General features: G+C 35.1%; 1 protein-coding gene across 3 annotated transcripts in view; it reads right to left on the bottom strand.

Annotated features, from left to right (window-relative positions):
- The window catches only part of Gabpa (GA binding protein transcription factor, alpha subunit 60kDa), a 32,047-nt gene continuing 11,835 nt past the window's right edge, over nucleotides 1-20,212 (bottom strand). For all 3 annotated transcript variants that reach the window (XM_005375587.2, XM_013503896.1, XM_013503907.1), the window contains exons 4-10: nucleotides 16,698-16,782; nucleotides 14,323-14,568; nucleotides 10,519-10,713; nucleotides 6,862-6,915; nucleotides 5,830-5,970; nucleotides 5,400-5,592; nucleotides 1-2,150 (exon numbers count right to left, since the gene is read on the bottom strand). In XM_005375587.2, coding sequence (XP_005375644.2) covers nucleotides 1,922-2,150; nucleotides 5,400-5,592; nucleotides 5,830-5,970; nucleotides 6,862-6,915; nucleotides 10,519-10,713; nucleotides 14,323-14,568; nucleotides 16,698-16,782 — 1,143 coding nt within the window. In that variant the 3' untranslated portion in view covers nucleotides 1-1,921. The remainder of the gene's footprint in view (nucleotides 2,151-5,399; nucleotides 5,593-5,829; nucleotides 5,971-6,861; nucleotides 6,916-10,518; nucleotides 10,714-14,322; nucleotides 14,569-16,697; nucleotides 16,783-20,212) is intronic.

The following is a 20,212-nucleotide window of genomic DNA, read 5'->3' as shown; positions in this document are numbered from 1 at the left end:
TATTTTTAAAATAAACTTTATTTAGGTGAACTTCCCAGGCTGTCAGAAGATGGCACAAAACCTTAGTTATCGATTCCTATTTGTTATCTGCAGTTAGGACTTCTAAAATATATTATTTCATATTGTCATTCTACTCAGATATTCTTAAAATCAGTGTCCAAACTGTACTAGTAATTTGTCAGTCTACTGTCTGTTTATAAAAAAGTAAAAACAAAAGATATAAACGTTATTCTTTTTAGGTATGTACGGCAGAATATTAAAGAACTTAATATAGTACAAATGAACTAACAATACATGCTATAATCCTTTAGCACAGCATTTAAAATTGTGACTTAAGTTACCAGAAAGGAGATCAGAGCGCCTTCCTCCTTGTCCTTAGCATGCCTGCCTCCTCGAACTCATTCCAAATCCCTACTTAATATTTTGGTAGCACCACCTGGCCTGTACACCATGGTTGTTTCCTCCTAGTCAACAGCATTAACTAAGCTCCTATACAGCTGAGCTCTCATAAACCAGTTTTGGGGGATGAATTTAAAGGAAATGAGGAAGGCGAAGATGCGCAGGGAAGGTAGCACTTGAGAAACAACCTTCTGCTTAGAAGAGCCATTTGCCAGTCTCGTATCATGATTCATGCATAACACCTTGAAACACACAATGAAAAGAAAAGGATATACTCTGTAGCCATGTCTACTTAGGGTTAGCTCTTAGTAAGGAATTTCATATAAGAATTACTTAATTTTAAAGATTTTTAAAATAAATTATTTAATACCCCTTTGAATATAGGTCTTTATACATAATGTGTATGTATAAAGTAATCAACTGGACATGTATGTATCTGTATATACATACATATATAATATTCAAAAGGAAAAATAAGCAGGAAGTTTTATTTTAAAGAGTAGACTGCCTAAAAAGGTCAAATTTTTCCTTTTATACTTATTTGCGAGTAATTTACTAACATCTTGAAAGTACTGCTGTCTGATTTAAAGTCATTTCATCAGAAACACAAGGATATATAAGTTGTTTTGCACAATAAACAGGCACCATAGACTAATGTAAAAAAAAAAAAAAGGAAGTCATACCAAGTCAAAAAACTTTTATTTTATGGCTGAGGTAAACTTTTCAATTTTTTTAAATCTCTGACACGAAAAACAGAGATCATTTTAGAATTTTTGTAATAGTTGGTTTATTTGAATTAAATGCCTCTCAAAATAATTTAAATCCTTGGCCTGACATAATGAATAATCTATAGACAACCCTTAGCACTGGCTTGAGTTAAGCCAGATTTAAACCTGGATATAGCTCTTTAGCACTGCTCCTTTGCTAGTCAACTTTTTACTGTCCTTTATTTTCAAATATATAAATTACCTTAGTAACCTGATACTCTTAGTTTAGTAGTTTATTAGTATTATAAATTTATTTGAGATGAACATTTTAGCTCTGCTTGATTAGATGCAACAGGCACACATGCTTTAGCTGAGAAATTCCATTTTCTGGTTCTATGTAAAGCAACATCTAAAGCAGCAGAAAAGGGAAACAGTTACATTTTAAAAATAGCTAAGCCAGACTGTTTCCCGGGATACTTCATTTATCTTTCACCTTCAGATGCTACTGGCTGTTTTTGGTAGGGCTAGACATTAATACTGACCAGTTTAGCTTTCCTGACTGTTTAACTATCCCACAATGAAGCCGCTTCCACACTGCAGACATTGTGGTGACCCTTTAAGATACACATATGCTAAAATATATGCTCAAAGTAAAAAGATCCAAATTCACAAGAGTATGAAATATTTATAAAAAATCATGCATCAGATTGTACAGTCTAGAAATAAAAGAAGATTCAAATTCAGTAACAAAGGTTAAGAGCAATGCTTGCTCTAATATTTAAGAAAGACCTTAGATCCCCACAAGCCCCTGGACCTCAATTATCCTTTTCGGTTTGTAGCGAAGCAGTGGCCAGGGCGACTGCTGTGACTGGCTGGGCAATTCCATGCAGCTGCATCTTTGCAAGTTTCTTCTGTTCACATTCTGTGACCAAGCGGTTCAATTCTGCAGCACTGTACCCAATAAGAGTTTTCAAGTCACAGACAAACTTGTACACAAATCTCTTGCCTTGAACTTTACAAATCATGTCCCCATCATAGTAATACCTTTAAAAATAAAAAAAATACATCAGAGGTATACAAACAAATGAAGACTTTGGATTTACATTTCAGACTATTCCAGAAGCAAAAGCCTAGTACTAGACCCGCCACAGCAGCAGTTAACAAGCTTACAGAGATTACCTGAGTATTTAATGGTGCCACAAGAAACTCTAAAGCATTATTTACTAAATTTCAATGCAAAGTACATCAAAATCATATTACTTAAGATTCAAAGGAAGATTCTCAACAATTATAATAAAACAGTGACTTAAAAACAAAACTAGTAAGACAAAACAGAAATCTTCCGAGTGGCACAGAATCTAACAGGGATTTTTGGCTCAGCCAGTCAAGACTCAAAACCTAGCACTTAGGCTTCTTACCTTTGGGGCCACAGGAAAATCACCTTTCCTCTAAGCTTTTACTCCTTAGCCCTCTATAAAATATAAGCTATGTTAAATAATTCAGATAATAAAAATACTTAATATGCACGTTCTATAGATGACTGAGATGTCCACTTCTTTTCTGTCTTGTATAAAATCCTGTTCATATGCCTTCATCTTTATCATTCTACTCTATAACCGCTGCTCTCTATGGAGGAACAGTTGGGTTAACTTTGGAAAACAGACCTGATTTATCACTATGCACCGATAGTTCGAATATGGGAGAAAACGTTAGGTCAAGCCCTTTTCTAGGCTGGCAGATGGTGAAGTACTTATTTCAGTATCACACTGTCCACTGAAAGAACTGCTATTAAGTAATGATTATTTGCAAAAGTACCTCTATGTAAACTACCACATTTACCAAGATTTCATTCGGAATTTCACTCAGCTTAATTAAGTGTCCATTAATGAAGACTGACCTATAGAAAGGAAATTATGTCCTCTTCCAGAACAGCAAATTACAAGAGTTATGTCTGATTTTCCAGTAAAAGACACTTAACACACTGGGCAGTCTTGTGTTCTGTGTGGATTATGTTGATATAGAATTTGAATCTCAGCCCACAAACTAATTGATTGTCATTCAAACACTGGGGGCAGTTCAATTTCTTAAGAAAATTTCTATATAAACGTACAAGGATTTAATAAATAAGTCATTAGGGAAAAAAGGACAATACAGAAGGAAAAATAGTTTTACCTTCCCGGGAGGAAAATGGGATAGTTCTCAGAAAGAGGTAAAGGAATACACATATATATATATATATTTTTTTTTGGTTTTTCTCTGGTACCAGGAACCGAACTCACGACCTTGCGCTTGCCAGGCAGGCGCTTTTGCCGCTGAGCTAAATCCCCAGCCCTATATTTTAATTTTACTTAATATCCCTTTTCTTCAATCTAGTAGATACATCAGAGAATATACATATATATAGTAGCATTCACTTCATCTAGTCTGTCCCTAAAACAAAGAAAGCAAGCTGGGTGTGGTGTTGCACACATTAAACCGGCAGCAGGGAGATTATAAATTCAAGGTCAGCCTGGGCAACTTAGTGAGACCCTCTCTTACAATAAAAAAGGCTTGAAATGTGGGTCATGACAAGGCACACTACGTTCAATATTCAATCCCCAGTACAAAACCAAACCAACCCAACCCAGCCCTGCAAAAACAGAATAAAAAAGAAAGGTACACAGTACTTGTATTTTCATGGATATGATTTCCCTTTATTTTTTTTTAACTTGAATTTTTTTACATCTTTTAAATTATGAAATATATCACAACATTCTGAAAAGGTAGGAATGTTAACTCAGTGGTTTATTACACAGCAAACATTCACCCATTTAAAGAGAACACAGCAGCACCTACAATTCCCTCAACCATTCTCTTCTCCTGCTATAATAGGTGAACACAAGCCTGCTTCATGATAGTAATTTCACTGTTTTGCTCTATATTTATCAACCAAATATGCATCTTCAAATGCTGTAATCTACCATCCCTGTTTTTAAAGCTTCATTAAATAAATGTATTGATACACTATGTAATCTTTTGAATCCCGTCCCTTCTACATCACTGTTTATAGCAGTTCATTTTTGTGGATGCACGGTATTTTACTGTCTAAATATACTATAACTAATTTATTCCCTGCACTGCTGACAGGTATTTGGAAGGTTTCTCATTTTTGGACGTCATAAACAAGCTCCTATGTGTGTGGCCATTCATGGATATTTCTGTTTGGTATCTGCTTAGAAAAGCAACTGCTGGATTACAGGTTACACACTCCCACCCAAAGCATGGAAGCATTCCCACTGCTCCACAGCCTGGCTAACACCTGGTACTGGCAATCGTTTTCATGTTGCACTTCTGGGACATACAGTTTCAAACAGCACTTCCCTGATTACTAATGAGACTGTGCACCTTTACCTATTTATTAGCCATCTGGATATCCTCTTACCCGAAACCTGTAGTGTCTGAGTAAGTCTCCTACACATTTAAAAGAAATTTCCTACTGATTACAGAAGTCTTCAGATATTGCCAATACAATTTTTGTCAGGTATGTGTGGCTTGCTTTTTACTCTTTTAATGACAGCTTTTGATGGCCAGAAGTTCTGGATTTAAATGTGGTCAAATTTATTGACCATTTCCTTTAGGATTAGTCCTTTCAATTTTGTTTAAGTGTATTTCCCCATTGCCTGAGTCTCTAGATGTTTTACTATTTGATTTTTTAGCAGTTGGAGCTAGAAGCTCACAGAACTGATTTTTGACACAGTATGAGGAAGTGGTCAACTTTCAACCCCTTCCTCAGCCTTCAAGATACACATTGACTCCAGCACCGTCAATGCAAAAGTAGTTCTTTTCCATGTGCTTTTTTTTGGTGTGTGTAGGTATTTGAGGCAGGGTCTTGCTATGTAGTCTAGGCTGGCCTCAAACTTGTGGCAATCTTCCTACCTCAGCCTCCTAAATGTTGGGATTACAGGCATGCAACACCACACCCAGCTAAATGAGAGCATATTTATCTGATATGCAAATGATAAAAATCTCAAAGATCAAACATGTTGGTAAAGGCAAATAATCTTACAACAATCTTTTTAAAAAACTTACTGACTCAAAATTATTAATAAGATCTTTTAAGAAAACTTTTAATACATATGTATAAAATTTTATGTTTTTAATATATGAAGACCACATCTAGGAACAAGCTGAGTATTTTAGTACTTTTACATAACAATGATTATACCTAGAATAAGAAGTTACTGTGTAGAAAGCTGCTGTCAAAGAAAAAGCTGAAAAGCTGCTATCAGAAAAAAAAAAAAAACAAATCCTTACCTTAATGCACGACTGAGTTTCTCATAGTTCATTGTAGGCTTATTTTTGCGTTGTCCCCATTTTTGTGCAACCAGTTCAGGCTGGTTTAGCTTAAACTCGCCTTCATCACCAACCCAAGAGATACAGTCTCGAGCATCCTTGTCAGTAAGAAGTTCTAACAAAAACTGCCATAGTTGGATTTGGCCATTATTTCCTAAATTAACAAAAGGGACAAATTTTGGCCACAGAGAGGACAACACAGGACAAAGGCAACACACAGATCCTTTGGTTAAAATCTCAGCCGTGGCAAAGACTAACTTTTATTTTCATAAATCTTGTTTAAATAATGACAGAGGAACAGTCCACATTCACATTTGCCGTACAGAAATAAAATAACATATACCTAATTTGACAAACTTTTTAAGTACAGTACCAGTTAATGCAAAAATACCTGTTCTGTTCCCAGGTGAGCTTCTATCTTCTCCTGAAATCCTTGGAGCTCTTTGTACTTTAGCTGCCTTTGCACTACTATTTATAACTTTAATGGTAGTTGGTGTAGCAGACTGCACTGATGCCGGAATAATTTGCACAGCTAGAAGATAAGACAAGGGGTATGTTTTCTTCTTTCAGTAGAAGCAGTGAAAAAAACATCTTGAAAGACATTAAATGCCATCAACTAACACTGATGTTTCTCTATATTAAGAAAGGACTTCTTTATAAAGTTATGGTATTTGCAGTGCAATATCCTATATTGCTAATACACCTATGATTCATGTCTGAATCTTAGTGAATGAGAGTTTTCCTGTTTTAAAAATGGTATCTTAGTACTGCATAAACATTAAACAAAGAATTGTTAGAAGAAAGGTGGGTAAGTAAGAACTCATGCTGCATTGCTAATGAGAATAGGAACTCATACAACCATTTTAAGAAAAATTTTTGGCACTACGTACTGATATTGAGAGTGCAGAAACCTCGTGATGTTAGTGTATAAATACTCACTGAATGATGTTCACAGCATTTTAAAAAATACTATTTACCAGTAAAAATGAATAAAATTAAGCTGTAAGTCTTAATTTATAAGTCTATTATAAGCTGTAAGTCTTAATAAATAAGTCTCACAAATGCTGAACAAAAAAAGTAACTTATAAAAAGAAATGCACAATATAGTATAATTTTACCCAAACCTTTACACCTGGTGCAGAACAATGTCATAAATGATTATGGATACATAGTTGGTAGAAATACAAAACATGGAGAGAATAACAAACATCATGTTGCGGACAGAGAAAGAAAAATGAGATCTATACTAGGTAAATCTCATAGGTAGAGTTTATTTTTTATGGTGTACACAGCTGTTAGTTATACTTTATCTCTCTGTATATCTAAAATCATACTATTTAAAAAAGTTTTTAATATTTAATAGTATCAAAAGAAGAAAACATTTCTTATTGATAAATGGGCAAATATGACCATGAACACTCACGTTGATCGATTGTAACTATCTCATTCATCTGTTGTTCTTGGCTTGCCAACACATCTGAAGAACACACAAAAAAATTTTTGTTTTCACTTAAAACCAGATATAAAAATCACAACCCAGTAAACCTCAACTTAATAAACATGATCCTTAAAAAGGTAATTCATAATCAAACCAAAACCAATAACTCAAACAAAAAGCAAATTACTAAACAACTGCAATTCACTAAAAGAAATACTCAAACATACCTGATGGATACTCTTTATGGCAAATATTATATCTTTAAGAAGAGTGAAAGATGGAAAATTCTTAACTGTCACAAAACTTATTCATAGAACATGGGCTTTGAAATATCCGTGTCTAAATCTGTGAGTTACATTATAGTAGGTTCTAATGTAACCCTTTATAGAACAACCATCTGTTTTAAGTCTTTTCCTATTCTTAGCTCAAATACACTTCTCTTTACCCGACCAGCAATAATTGCACATCTCAGTCTCTATTATTTCAATCCATTTAGTACCCATCATAAACTATGCTTCTCTCAAAAGTGAACTTATCAGTAATAATTCTGGGTTCTAAGTATGTCCTGGAAATCCAAGAAGACGCTACTAAGGTTGTGATGCCAGGACCCAGTTCCAGACATTCACCTATAAAATGTTGGGGGGTAAAGAAGAGATCCGAATCCTACATAGCAGATGGAAGTTTTCTTTGGGACAATCGAGTTTTGGGGGCATAAAACAATGGTATGGGTGTAGCTTCAGACAGATCTGGGTTCAGATTTTAGCTCTCACTGTAACTTTGGTAAATTACTGTGAGGATTAAAGGAACTTTTTTTTTTTTTTGCCTTTTTAAGACAGGCTCTCCCTATACAGCTCAGGTTGGCCTTCAGCTCACTTTGTAGCCCAGACTGGCCTCAAATGCACAAGGATCCTCTTTCCTCAGCCTTCCAAGTGCTGGGATTACAGGCATGCATCACCACACCTGGCCCAAAGGAAAATTTTAAGAAACATGGTGCAAAAGTAACTTTTCAGTAAACGAAACATGTTATTTTTTTATGCAGATTTCTACTTCTAGCATTCTCACCCAGAACTGTTACTTCTCTTGAAGAACATTCTATGTCTTATGTTTGTGACAGATTTTCCCAGATTTTTGTGAAAGTATTTTAAGGAGGAAAAGTGCTAATTAAACTGAAATTTTTCCAACTGTAATTACATGAATGGAGGTACCCTAGTGCAAATGAGGCAAAAGACAAAATAACTATCACACAGCCCAGGAATGGCCAACCCAGAAAATCAGCTTTGAAGCCTTTTCTCAAACTTCAGTTTAGTCTGTTTTTTGGAAACTCCCAAGACAGCAGGCAGAACACAAAAAGGGAAGTTCTGAATGCCTTAGACCAAGAACACACAGGTTCTCTAAACACCAAATTCCCACAGAAGCCTTGTCCTCTTGGCTAGGCACAAGGGAAGCAGAGTCTTTAAAGCCAAAGCTGGGGAATGTCAAGTCATTTTATGAAGAAATGTTAGCCACTAAGGTATGAAGCAATTCTTTTCCCTAAGGAACACCCTTAATAAACTGAGCTCTGCCTTTGTGGACAGGAGGAGACAGGTATTTGTACCAAGACACATGCTGCAGAATCGCAGTACTGAAAGAGTCTCAATTATCCTCCTCAAGTATAGTGTGTTGTGGGTTTAGATGAGGTTTCAACATATGGGTAACTGCAGGCAGGTGGTGGTCTGCTAAGTAACTGATCATACATATCCGCAGCACAAGCTCTACCTCTCCTGTACTGCTTCTCCTCGATTCATAACTGAGGATGAACAGGTAACAAGCTGGGTCACTAACAGTTCTGGCTCAGGAATCAGTGCTTTTCGGAATTATTCTGCAGATTTCTTTTTACAAAAGGGACTAGGGTATGGGACTGCTCAAAGGACCCTGTTCTGAAAAGTGAGATCTATAGGTCAAGGAAAATCTGCCAGAAACAGTCTTACTCATTATCCTGACAATTCTATAATTTTGAACTAAGCATGAGATTTCTAAAACAGATGGGATTTCTTGCCAGAATAAAGGACCATGGCTGAACAAGTAAGAAACTGTGTTAGACCCTTCTGCAGACTACGGGGCTTTGCTGAAAACAAAGCAACAATTCCAGAACAGAGTGTTTCTGAGGAAGACCCCATTCTACTGCACAGAAATGGGAAAGTATACAAGACTTTTGCTCTTCTGTACTAGGAAACTTTAGAGTATGAAAAGCACCAGAACGAGAAAGAGACAACCACAACGAGGAGTTGACCTGGGGAAAACTGGAAATAAATTTGGGAAAACAAGCACAATCCTTATATTCTTGAGAATTCCTAAAAGAAATCTTTCAATAAACATGATATGATGCAAGAAACTGGAACAATTCAGAATTTACCTTATTCATTTGAAGAGCTCCGCCAAAAAAATTTAAAACCAATGACAAACCTTCAACAGTTCAAGAAACTGAACTTATTTATCTAAAAGAATTAACTGGAAATAAACCCTGTAAATGCAATGAATATAATCAAACTTTCAGTGTAATTGATACTTTTATAAAAGTATCTAAATGAATTAAGACAAGAGTAAAACTACGGCTAAACAGTGAAGACCGTCCAGAGCTCGTTTTCTGTTCGACAGCAGAGAAGGTTCTCTGGATGGGAATGCTCAGCGTTACATCACTGTGGAAGGCCTCTCCACCACAGCTCTTATTAGAGATGTAGTAGAACAACTACTAACCATTCTGTTTTTCCCCATCAGTGTTACAAATGTCAGAGTTGGGGCTGGGGATTTAGCTCAGCGGCAAAAGCGCCTGCCTGGCAAGCGCAAGGTCGTGAGTTCAGTTCCCGGTACCGGAGAAAAACCAAAAAACCAAAAATAAAAAAAAAAAAAAAAAAACAAATGTCAGAGTTTACCTTACTTACAAAAAAAAAGCCCTGTACATCTGGCTTGCATCTCTGATACACAAAACAGTGTGAGGAAATGGGCTGCCGCTAAAATGTCTTAACAGGTGTCCGTGTCTTAATTTAAAGTCACTGAATTATAGAATGGATTAAAATTTTAGCAAAATAATTTATATTTATTTGAACTTGTTTTTTGGGCAGCCAAACAGTTTCTAATTTTTCTACATAATCGTAACAGCCATGGCATGTAAGTTATAAGCAGAAACACTTATAACCAGTGGTTCCAATTCAGAAGCTACACTGTAGACTTAAGATTTTTCCTCTCTCCCTCTCTCCAGACTCTTAACAGTAAAAAAATTTAAAAACATTTATCTTATTAAGAGAATGGAAGGGAAGCCACCTGCCAACAGTCAGCCTTAAATTTCTAGAAGATGAACAGCAAACTGAAGAATGGACTGATGAAACTAGAGTAGGGCACAGGCTCTGATTTAGGAATCTGGATTCTAGTGTAAGCCTGGGTTAGGGTCACCTTTTGGGGCTATCACAAACTCGCTTTTCTATTGAAAATAAAGTAGTAAAATGTGGCATTATTATGGGGATTAAATATGAACACATAGAGACCTCAGCACTGCCTTACACTATTACCTAACTGCTTATTATCAATGCACAATTAAGATAAAAACACATTATAAAGAAATAAGTTAAGCTTAAGTTATAAGATAAACAGATAACTAATTTTTTATACATTTTCGAAGAAGCTCCAGATGACTCCAGAGAATTTCTCCCCGTGGTACTCTTTGAAAGAAATCTTCTTGGTTGAGACTACATAATTCTCTTCCCGAAATGTTGAGGGTGGTGAGGTCTATATCAGTCATGCTGAACTCCTTCATTACCCAAACCACCCAATGCAGGACTTGGTCTGTGGACCACTGTATGGGATCTAGAAAGAAAAATAGTATCTTTAGCCTAGTTCCATTTTAGATATTTATAGTTAACTTGTCAATATACATACACAAACAAAACTGAGATAGAATATTTCACCAAATTAAGTAAACTCATTAAGAAGTAGGAAAGATTTTTATGCTGTATTTTCTCCTCAGCTCTTTTTCAACCTCTCGATCTAAATTTATGATGGAGTCACTTGGTTCTACAGTCTGGAATTTTAACAAGACATTAAAGTCTCGAATACATGGATTATGTTTGTAAACTTTAGAGCCTACCACAGTGCCTTGTACACATCTGTTAAATCCATAAAAAGTATTTTTATTCAAATAATTTTATTTTCTCTATCATTTTTTAGTACTTAATTGAATTCACAAATGAAAACGATGGCCAATATATACATATTATATCACTTTTTCTGGGACTTACTTGCAGAAGTCTAATTTGAGCTGAATTAAATGCTTTAGAAGATGATTTATCAAACTAATATGGATTATATACCCAATAAATGTCACTCAATAAGAAAAAGTAAGTGGAAAAATAGTATTTAGCTACTTACTAAAGCCAATTTATAGTGAAGTGAATGATACATACGAATATAGAATTGCATAAGAAAGTAGGAAAATAGTATTTAACTATTTATCAAAAGCCAATTTATAGTGAAAAGTGAGTGAAACATACAAATATAGAATTGATAGCCACAGAATTTTCTTTTTTAAATACTGCCACAAAGCAGAGAAAGATTTTCCGATGGTAGTAAAGCTTAATTTCTCTGAATGCACACAGAAAAACAGAAGAAGCAACTAGAGGGCAAAACAAGAAAACCTGTGCATGTTTACAATGAATGAAGCGATAAGATACCTCAAGGACTCTACAATACACAGGGGTGAAGACAAAGCACTCCCGCAAAGAAAAGAAAAAAGAGAAAGCAAGTGTTGGAAAGTCTGAACATGGTCAATAAGTATCTGTTAAACCTGGGCACAGTAGCACATGCTTATAATCTTATGATTTCAGCTATTCTGCGAGAGAGGTGGGAAGGTTACAAAATTTGAGGCCAGCCTGGGCAATTTAGTGAGATCCTGCCTCAAAATAAACAAGCTGGGTGTGGTGATGCACACCTGTAATCCCAGCACTTGGAAGGCTGAGGTAGTAGGAGGATCACCATGAATTTGAAGCTAACCTAGATTACATAGTGAATTCAAAGCCAGACTGAACTACATAGCGAAATTCTGTCCCAAAAAACCAACCCATCAACCAACAAAATAAAATAAACAGTGCTGGAGATGTACCTCAGTAACGCAACGCTTATCTAGCAAGTGTGAGGCCCTTGGTTCAATCGCCACCACTGCGAGGGTGGGAGGGAGGTGAGAGAGTACAACAAGCGCAGTAGCAAGCCATGGCTAAAAAATAGTTTCAACAGTAACAATTCAACAGTAGCCCTAATTATAAGGGCCCATGGTAAGGTTTAAGGGGCCACAGAAGTATAACTCTTGAGAGCTTTTCAAATTCACCCAAGGATTACTTCCAGAAGAGGTACACACATATAAGGAAAGTTAAGCTGTCTTATTGCAGAATGCAGTACTTCTTCAAAACAGGAAGAGGTTCTGTTAAATTTGAAAAGCTACCCTGAACTATACCTCTTAAAAGTCCACCAAACGCTAGCCATGGTGGCATACACTTGTGATTCCAGCACTGTGGGAGGCAGAAGCAAGAGGACTGCAAGTTCAGTCCCAGCCTGGGCAACTGTGAGATCCTGTCCCAAGAAAAAAAAGGTACGGGGGTGAGGGGTGGGGTGGGGGCGGGGACACGGAGTTGGGGGAGTTTAGCTCAGTGCACAAGCCTTGGTTTAGTCCCCAGTACCACGAAGAAAAAAGAAACAAAACGAAGTTTTATATTAAAATGAACAAAAAACTATCAAGATCAAGAAACAGGGTAAAACATTAGTCTGATTTGTTTTCTCAAATATCAGGACTTCTGATTTAACATACCAAATTTGTTAGGCATGTTTTGCCTCTTTTCTCTAAAATCCTAGTAAAATGACTGAAAGGATCTAAAAGTAAAATGACCGAAAGAATCTAAAAGTATAAAATCATAGAAACCTGAATAAAGTGACAGAAACGGATAGGAAATTTCAAGTAGTTTATGGGAGACTACTATAAAATGAAGTCAAGAGTGACTAAAATCAATAAAGCAAAACACAGTTGTGCCCAGAGAACAGAGGACTGCAGTCATGTCAGCTGTTAGGAGAACTGCTGATTTTTTCTAAGACTTTTTCTCTCTTTGAATTTAAGAGATACACAATAAATGCCAGAGCTTCCCCAGGGGTGCAAGCGAAAACTGGAGAACTAGTTAACATATAAATCAAGGATATCTGTAATAGTTTATTTTTTGTATGAATATAAAGTACTTTGAAACGTTAGTATTTGACAATTCTAAAAGTCAAAAAATGAATGGTTTTTTAAATGAACTAGAACACAATCTCAGCATGTCTATCTTTTCAATAGTCTCCCCCACCCCTTTTAAGATAGGGTCTCACTATGCACTGCAGCCTGGCCTTGAGCTCACTTTGTAGCCCAGGCTGGTCTCAAACTCAACAATCCTCCTGCCTCAGCCTCCCAAGTGCTGGGATTACAGACATGTGCCACCATGCCCGGACTTCAGTAGTATTATTTAATAAGAGATAAGAAAAATATTTTGAATTTTACTCAGTCAATGCTGTTCAATTAGGAAATAAACCAAAGAAGTATACTTGGTACAGAAATAGAAACCTTCAACAATAGTTTCCTAGGAAAATATTAATCATCTCTAAAACTTCCTACTGGGTTAAGAATACCATGACAAAGAAAGTCAGTTTTAAAGAAAGTCAGTTTAAGATGAGTTTTAAAATGTCTTCCTATACTTGCATAAATCTCAAATGTTTTAAAATTAAGCGTACTACTCTCAAAGGAATCACTCCATTTAGGCTAACCTAGAGATTATCACGACTGTATAAAGCGCAATAATAAGCTCGTTTTCGCTCTACCCACCCGCTACCTGCTGCTCCAAATGAAAGCACCTATCACTGTCATCTATTTTTCAGTCAGTTCCACTGATCAAAAGCAGTTCTATACAGCTACAGAATGACTCCCCATCCACTCAGCATTCTCATAACTCATGCAACCTTCCAGCTTTACACTTTGCATCTGTCTGCAATGTCCTCTGCATAATAGTTTTTCCTCTGTAATAAACTCTTCTCCGATATCTCTCAGGCCACTATGATTTCTCTGATTTCTCTGAAATTCTAACAGCATGTTTCATTTCCATAAATTATTGTCATCTTAAATGTTACCTTTATGACAAGTTACCACTTTTCATCTATCTTCTTCCTCTTTAACACACTGTGAAAACACTAAGGTAGAAGTTTTGTTTCCTACTTCTTTATATTCCCAGCACCTACGACGGTATTTATTCATCACATGTGCTTAAGTGTGCCATAGTTTAAAAGAAGAGATAAACATTCTTCCTAAAAATTCTACATTTAAAATATTATAATTTAATTCTCTCTAGTGCTTCCTATGCTAAACTTAATTCTTGTTATTCTACCTAATAAATAATTGTATTTTATTACCATAGGGTATCCCAAGGCGTTCTTGTTCTTTCCTATAACCTTCCAGTGCGGCAGCCCATCTAGTCACTTGCTCTGAGGTTTCATCTGAAATGGTTGTGATGTGTTTTGTACCATCAAGAGTTATCACTTGAGCTTCTTCCACAAGATGTGCTTCTGCTTCAGCATGATGCGCATCTGGATCAATAACTACTTCAACAGTTTCTGCAGTTTTCACAATTTCCAGGATGTTTAGCTTTGGCTCAATCCCTTCACAGTAAATTAAAAAAAAAAAATTTAAAAAAAAAAAAAAATATATATATATATATACACACACACACATATATATGAATTCAACTGAAAATGCAAGCTTAAAAATATAAGATTTTGTTTATATGTTCCCAAATGGTAGAGAAAAAACTACATATTAAATATCTTAGCACTATATCTAGAAAATTTAAAAGGCCAATAACAATAAATACAGTGGGTAGAACTTTTGTAACAATTATGTGTCAATGTTAATTTCCTTATTTTGGTAACTGTACTGTGTTCATAAGAAATAATCCTTTTTTGAAAGAAATACTGGTGATATATTTAGAGACAGGGATCATGCCTGCAACTTGTCCTTAAAAAGTTGGAAAAAATACTGTGTAGGAGAAGAATGATAACAAAAGCAAATACATTAAAAATTCACATTTGAAGAATCTGGGTGAAGGATATACAGATATGTATATAAAGAGATGCATACATACAGGGACTGAATCCAGGCCTTCATGCATGTAAGCGAAGTGCTCTAGCACTGTGCTATATCCACAGGGCCTTTTTTTGGAGGGGGAGGGGGACTTTCATTTTTTAAAGGGCCTCATTAAGTTGCCCAGCCTGTCCTCAAACATGCACTCCTCCTGCATCAGCCTCTCAGTTGTTGTAGAGGCATGTGCAATATACTAGATTTATGAATTTTTTACCTACTTTTGAAACTTTTCTACAATTATATACACACACATAAAAACCCTACCTACAAACAGCATTAGAAAAAAAAGGCAGTTTCTACCACAATAAAAGTATCAACATAGAATAAAAATAAAATCTAGAGAGAATATAAATGTGCAGCTACTTATCTTTAAGATTAAAAAAAATATAGAAACTCTTCAATGCCTATTACCCAGAATGCAAACATTTAAGATATACTATTTAAACAGAATAAACTAGCCCCCATTACAAAATAATCTGATACTTACAAGAGAACAACAGCTCTAAGAAACTGTTATTTAATAGCAAAAGTACTGAATCTGTCACAATCTGTATCAAAATCTAATAAAAGAAAGTCTGAAAGAAAAACTAACAATTTCAATCTCCCATGAAAACCAGTACAAGAAAATGTACTAAAGTAGTATGAAGAGAAGTTACTTTTCAAATACACGTGACAAAGAGAATTAAAAACCAATATTCTCCAAGCATCTGTTCCCTAACCCTCTACCAGAATTTCAAAAAGCTTCAAGTCAACTCTTCATATAACTTGTACTGAGAGGTCACTGGGCTTTTAAAGATAAAAACATTGAATTTCTTTCCTATCTGCCACAGCAATCAATCCTGGGGGAATTAAGGATCAGAAGCAGATAAATACAGGTATTCAAAGTCCAAAGAAAATTCTGGTCTCTGGGAACAGTTTGAGCAATACAGTATGTCAAAGATTAAATTATTTAAAAACTTGGTAGAAATCTTAACAAATTACATTTTTAAAAACTAAAATTCAACCCATCAAAATGGCTTTCTAATGTTATTTTCTGACTTGAGCACTTACACAAGAACAGTAAAATACTCGATGGACATACTGACTGGATCACTATATGTCCTCTGCAAATTCTTCTCTGTACTAGACACTGAACTTCCTTGCAGTTAGGGTTCTGTATGTGATTAGGCTCCAAAGTCTCTGGTATAAGCTTTCTATTCGGAAATGATTTAAGAGGTAGCAATGTGACATTCATTTTTGCCCAGTGTGCCTCACTGTAAAGGCAGGAGAATTGCTAGTTGACAGCTATAGTGGTGGTTTCCAGAGGTTGCTTCTCAGATCATGGCAGAACACCAGCTTTCTCAGCAGTCTAGCTCTACAGTGTGACTGCGGCATTCTTAGGAAGCCAGCAAGATGTGTTTCTCTAGACTGCTTTGTGATTCTGCTATTTACTATTATATAACATATTTGCAATATATTAATATATAATATTAAGTTAAGTGGAGTATGTTATACTCAACACCTAAACCAAAAACCATAATTATTTAGCTACAGTATCACATCAAGTCATTTAGACAAACATCTAAAATGGTACGACTTACAAAATTGAATTACTGTTTCACAAAAACATGAGCTAAGCTTTTAAAAAGAGTCACTGAAAGGAACTTACCTTGGTAAGAAATTACCTGTACACTAAGTTGTACAGTTCCATCTGTCTTTACTCCTTGGTCAAATAAACTTCTTTCTGGATCCAGCTAAACATGGGCAAAATGTAATATAATTTTATCTGAATCATTAGGTTAAGGCTCCTGCCTCTGGTTTAATGTAGGTGGATGCATCAAACATGACTTAATTTTTGTGCATAACTAAATTATGAGATGACATTTAATTATCTAAACTGTCATGTCTTTTAATTCTTTGCCAAAAATGAAATTATTTTAACTACTGAGTTAGTTAATTTGAGAAGGCATAAACTACCAAATTGATTTTAAGTGGCAATTTTCTCTAACTCTAGAGTATGGGTTGGGTTCTTCACACCAAAAAGCAATTATTTATTTTGTAAATGTTTTTAAAGACGGTATCATCTGTCCTGAAGAAGGGTATTTAATTAGTGATAACAATTTATCTAAATTTATTAGTATATTCAGGTCATTTCTCCCTTGTAACCAATGCCACATACTGAAGATCAGGGTTCACTCTAAGTCGCTTATCACAAAATTAATAAAATTAAAGGATTTATGATCTTATTACTATATCTGGCTATGAATATCATTAGTGATAATTCCGTATTGTGTGAACATTAGGGCTCTTCTTCCTTCAAATCTTCACACTGTGAATGCATTTTACACAATGGCAAATGAGGAGAAAAAATAATTCTGACTCCCAGATACTTTCTGTCACTAGTTTGAAAACAAACTCCCACTGTAATTATCCTGAATAACGTACACTGGTGTGTATCTGTATATCATATTGCTGAAGTACAAAGCTCTCTCACTTCCAAGAATGTAGTTGTTACTGAAGTCAAGCTACAAACATGTTTTCTAATATTTAAAATGCCATATACAGAGTCTGCCAACACAATGTATACACACTTCAGAATTCACTCACTGTACTGTACTAATAAATGTCTGTCCTATAATAATAAATAACAAGCTAATGCCACCATTTTGAGCACCTCCTATAACTGTACAGGCCAAAGGTAACTTGTATTAATCTCTTGATGTCTTAAAGAATTCAGTATTAAAATATTTATGCAAGCTTTTCTTTTCCTGATGTACACACATTTTTCTGGCAGACTCTGTATATAAAACACATAATAGTAAGTGACTATACACCTAATTTAAGACAGACATGAAAACTTCTGGAACCTGGTAAGACAAGTCAAATGTGGCAGTGGTACTCTTTTAACGTAGAAGTCTTGGCCTGAAATTTTTTGAAAGTTCTCATAATACTTTTTTTTTTTTCCTTGTCTAATAGACACAAGTATTAATCCACTAGAAGTTATGGCCTGTGGAACTGTGAAACTAAGGTCTCCGCTACTACATACTCGTTCACTAAGAGATGGCACAAGGACAAAATTCAACCCTGACATTTAATTTCATGTCACATTTTTCAAAGAATACCAATTCAATGATTACTACATCAGCTTTCAAGTCAGCACTCATCTGAAAATACAAAAAAGCACTACCAGAAACAGCAAGCTTTCTGACTTCAAATGTGTGTCTGCACTGACATGGAGAACAAAGGTTGTCACCCTTATTTTTTGAAGAGGCAAAGAATGACAGGGAGGAATGCATAATGTCCTCAGATGCAAGGACAGCTTTCAATTCTATAACACTGTGACTTATACATACTTCATTTATCCAACTAATAAATATTGACAACTTATAACAGGTTGGGTTCTTTGCAGGCCATGTTTTCATTACAGAGAGATCAAGTACTAATAAAAGAAAAAAACTAAAACAAAATGGAACACCTGAAAGACAAGTAAGAGGTTAAGACCAGATTCTGCATTATTTTACATTATGAGAAAAATCAGGTAAAGTTCAGGGGCATTGAGTTATTTGCTATAAACTTTCTTCTCCTTCTTCTTTTTTTTTTTTTTTAATTTTTTAAAATTTTCTTGCCTTTTCTGCTCCTATCACAGCCCTTTGTACTTTTTTTTATTTTGACACAGGGTCTTTCTCAATTGCCCTGGGTGGTCTTAAATTTATGGTCCTCCTGTTTCAACTTCCTGAAGAGCTGGGATTATGGGTGCAACCCACTGCCTAGCATGAACCTTTCAATGTCTGTTAAATAAGTGAAGAGAGATTTGCAGTCACACTGGCCTGGGTTCAAATTCCAGCACACGTGAATGTAGCTAGAAGTTAGGTAAATTGATCTCTTTAAATCTCAGTTTCTACTGAGATTTCAAAATGTGATTAAATGATATTAACTTCAAAGACCAATATACAGATTATATATGATAATTTAGAAGAGTTCTGCAAGTATTTTTTTTGTACTCAACATATCTGTACTTACAAACTCTAGCTTACCAATTCCTTTTTCTTTTGAGACAGGGTCTCAGTAGGTAGTTCAGGTTGGCCTTGAACTAACTAACTATATAATCAAGGCTGGCGTTGAACTCATAATGATACTCCTGCCTCAGTGTCTCCAGTGGTGAGATTACAGGTGTACACCAATATGCCTGGCCAGCTTACCAGTTTTTAGTGGCAATCTTAATTCTGACCTATATGGATTTTATTTCTTGAATCTCCAGATTTTAGAGCATTTTGAGTTGTTTCCAGTTCTGGTAAAACCATGAATAAATGTCTTCATACATATAACCTTGTCCACCCAGGTGAGCATTTCTACAAGAACGATTCACACTAACATTAATAGATGCCAGTTGCCTTCTAAAAACTGTTAATCTCACAGTTAAGACAAAAAACTTTAAACACTTAAATTTTAACTTAGCTACACTCAACTATATTCCCTAGTTTTTTAAGAGCAATATCCTGCCATAGCCACCATTTATTATGCATATAATGAAAGGAAAGATTTGATTAAAACATTTCAATTTATTGTACAACAAAATCTTAAAAACAGCAGCACATGATTTGGAGTTTGAAAAAAAACTAAGCCAAAAGTTCTGTAATACATGGAATAACTGTATTAAGAGGGCTAAAATATACACTCATAGTAATACAAAAACATAAAATTCTAGTACTTACTCATATGTGTAATGTAGCTCATGGAGAAACTACTATTTAGGCTACTATTTTTTAACACATGGAAATATTACCTTTCTTGGAAGAGTCCCATAAAACATGACTGTGAATATACTTTAAAGATAATATATTATTTTAACATTACAATGGGTAAAATCCTATTGAAATAAATGACAAGAATGTCAGTTGATATTTACATCCTTATTCAGAGAAAACAAGGGAAAATGAAAATCATTTAGTCAAGTGTTCACTACATTTTATTTATTTTTTTAATTTATTTATGTTCACAACATTTTAAAGGTAACTGACACAGAAAGAAGTTAAAAGTCAGTTAGAAATAATACAGTTCTTTGGGCTCCAATGTCAATGTGCCCACTACTCTACACTGTATGTTTAAGCTGATTCAAATTTATTTAATTTCTCTTTTTCTATTAGTGCAAGTGAAAAGTATCTAACTTAGCCAAAAAAAAAAAAA

This window comes from Chinchilla lanigera, unplaced genomic scaffold (genome assembly GCF_000276665.1).
Source record: "Chinchilla lanigera isolate Chin_1 unplaced genomic scaffold, ChiLan1.0 scaffold00006, whole genome shotgun sequence".
Lineage (NCBI taxonomy): Eukaryota > Metazoa > Chordata > Mammalia > Rodentia > Chinchillidae > Chinchilla > Chinchilla lanigera.
This window is presented reverse-complemented; position numbering and strand designations above follow the sequence as displayed.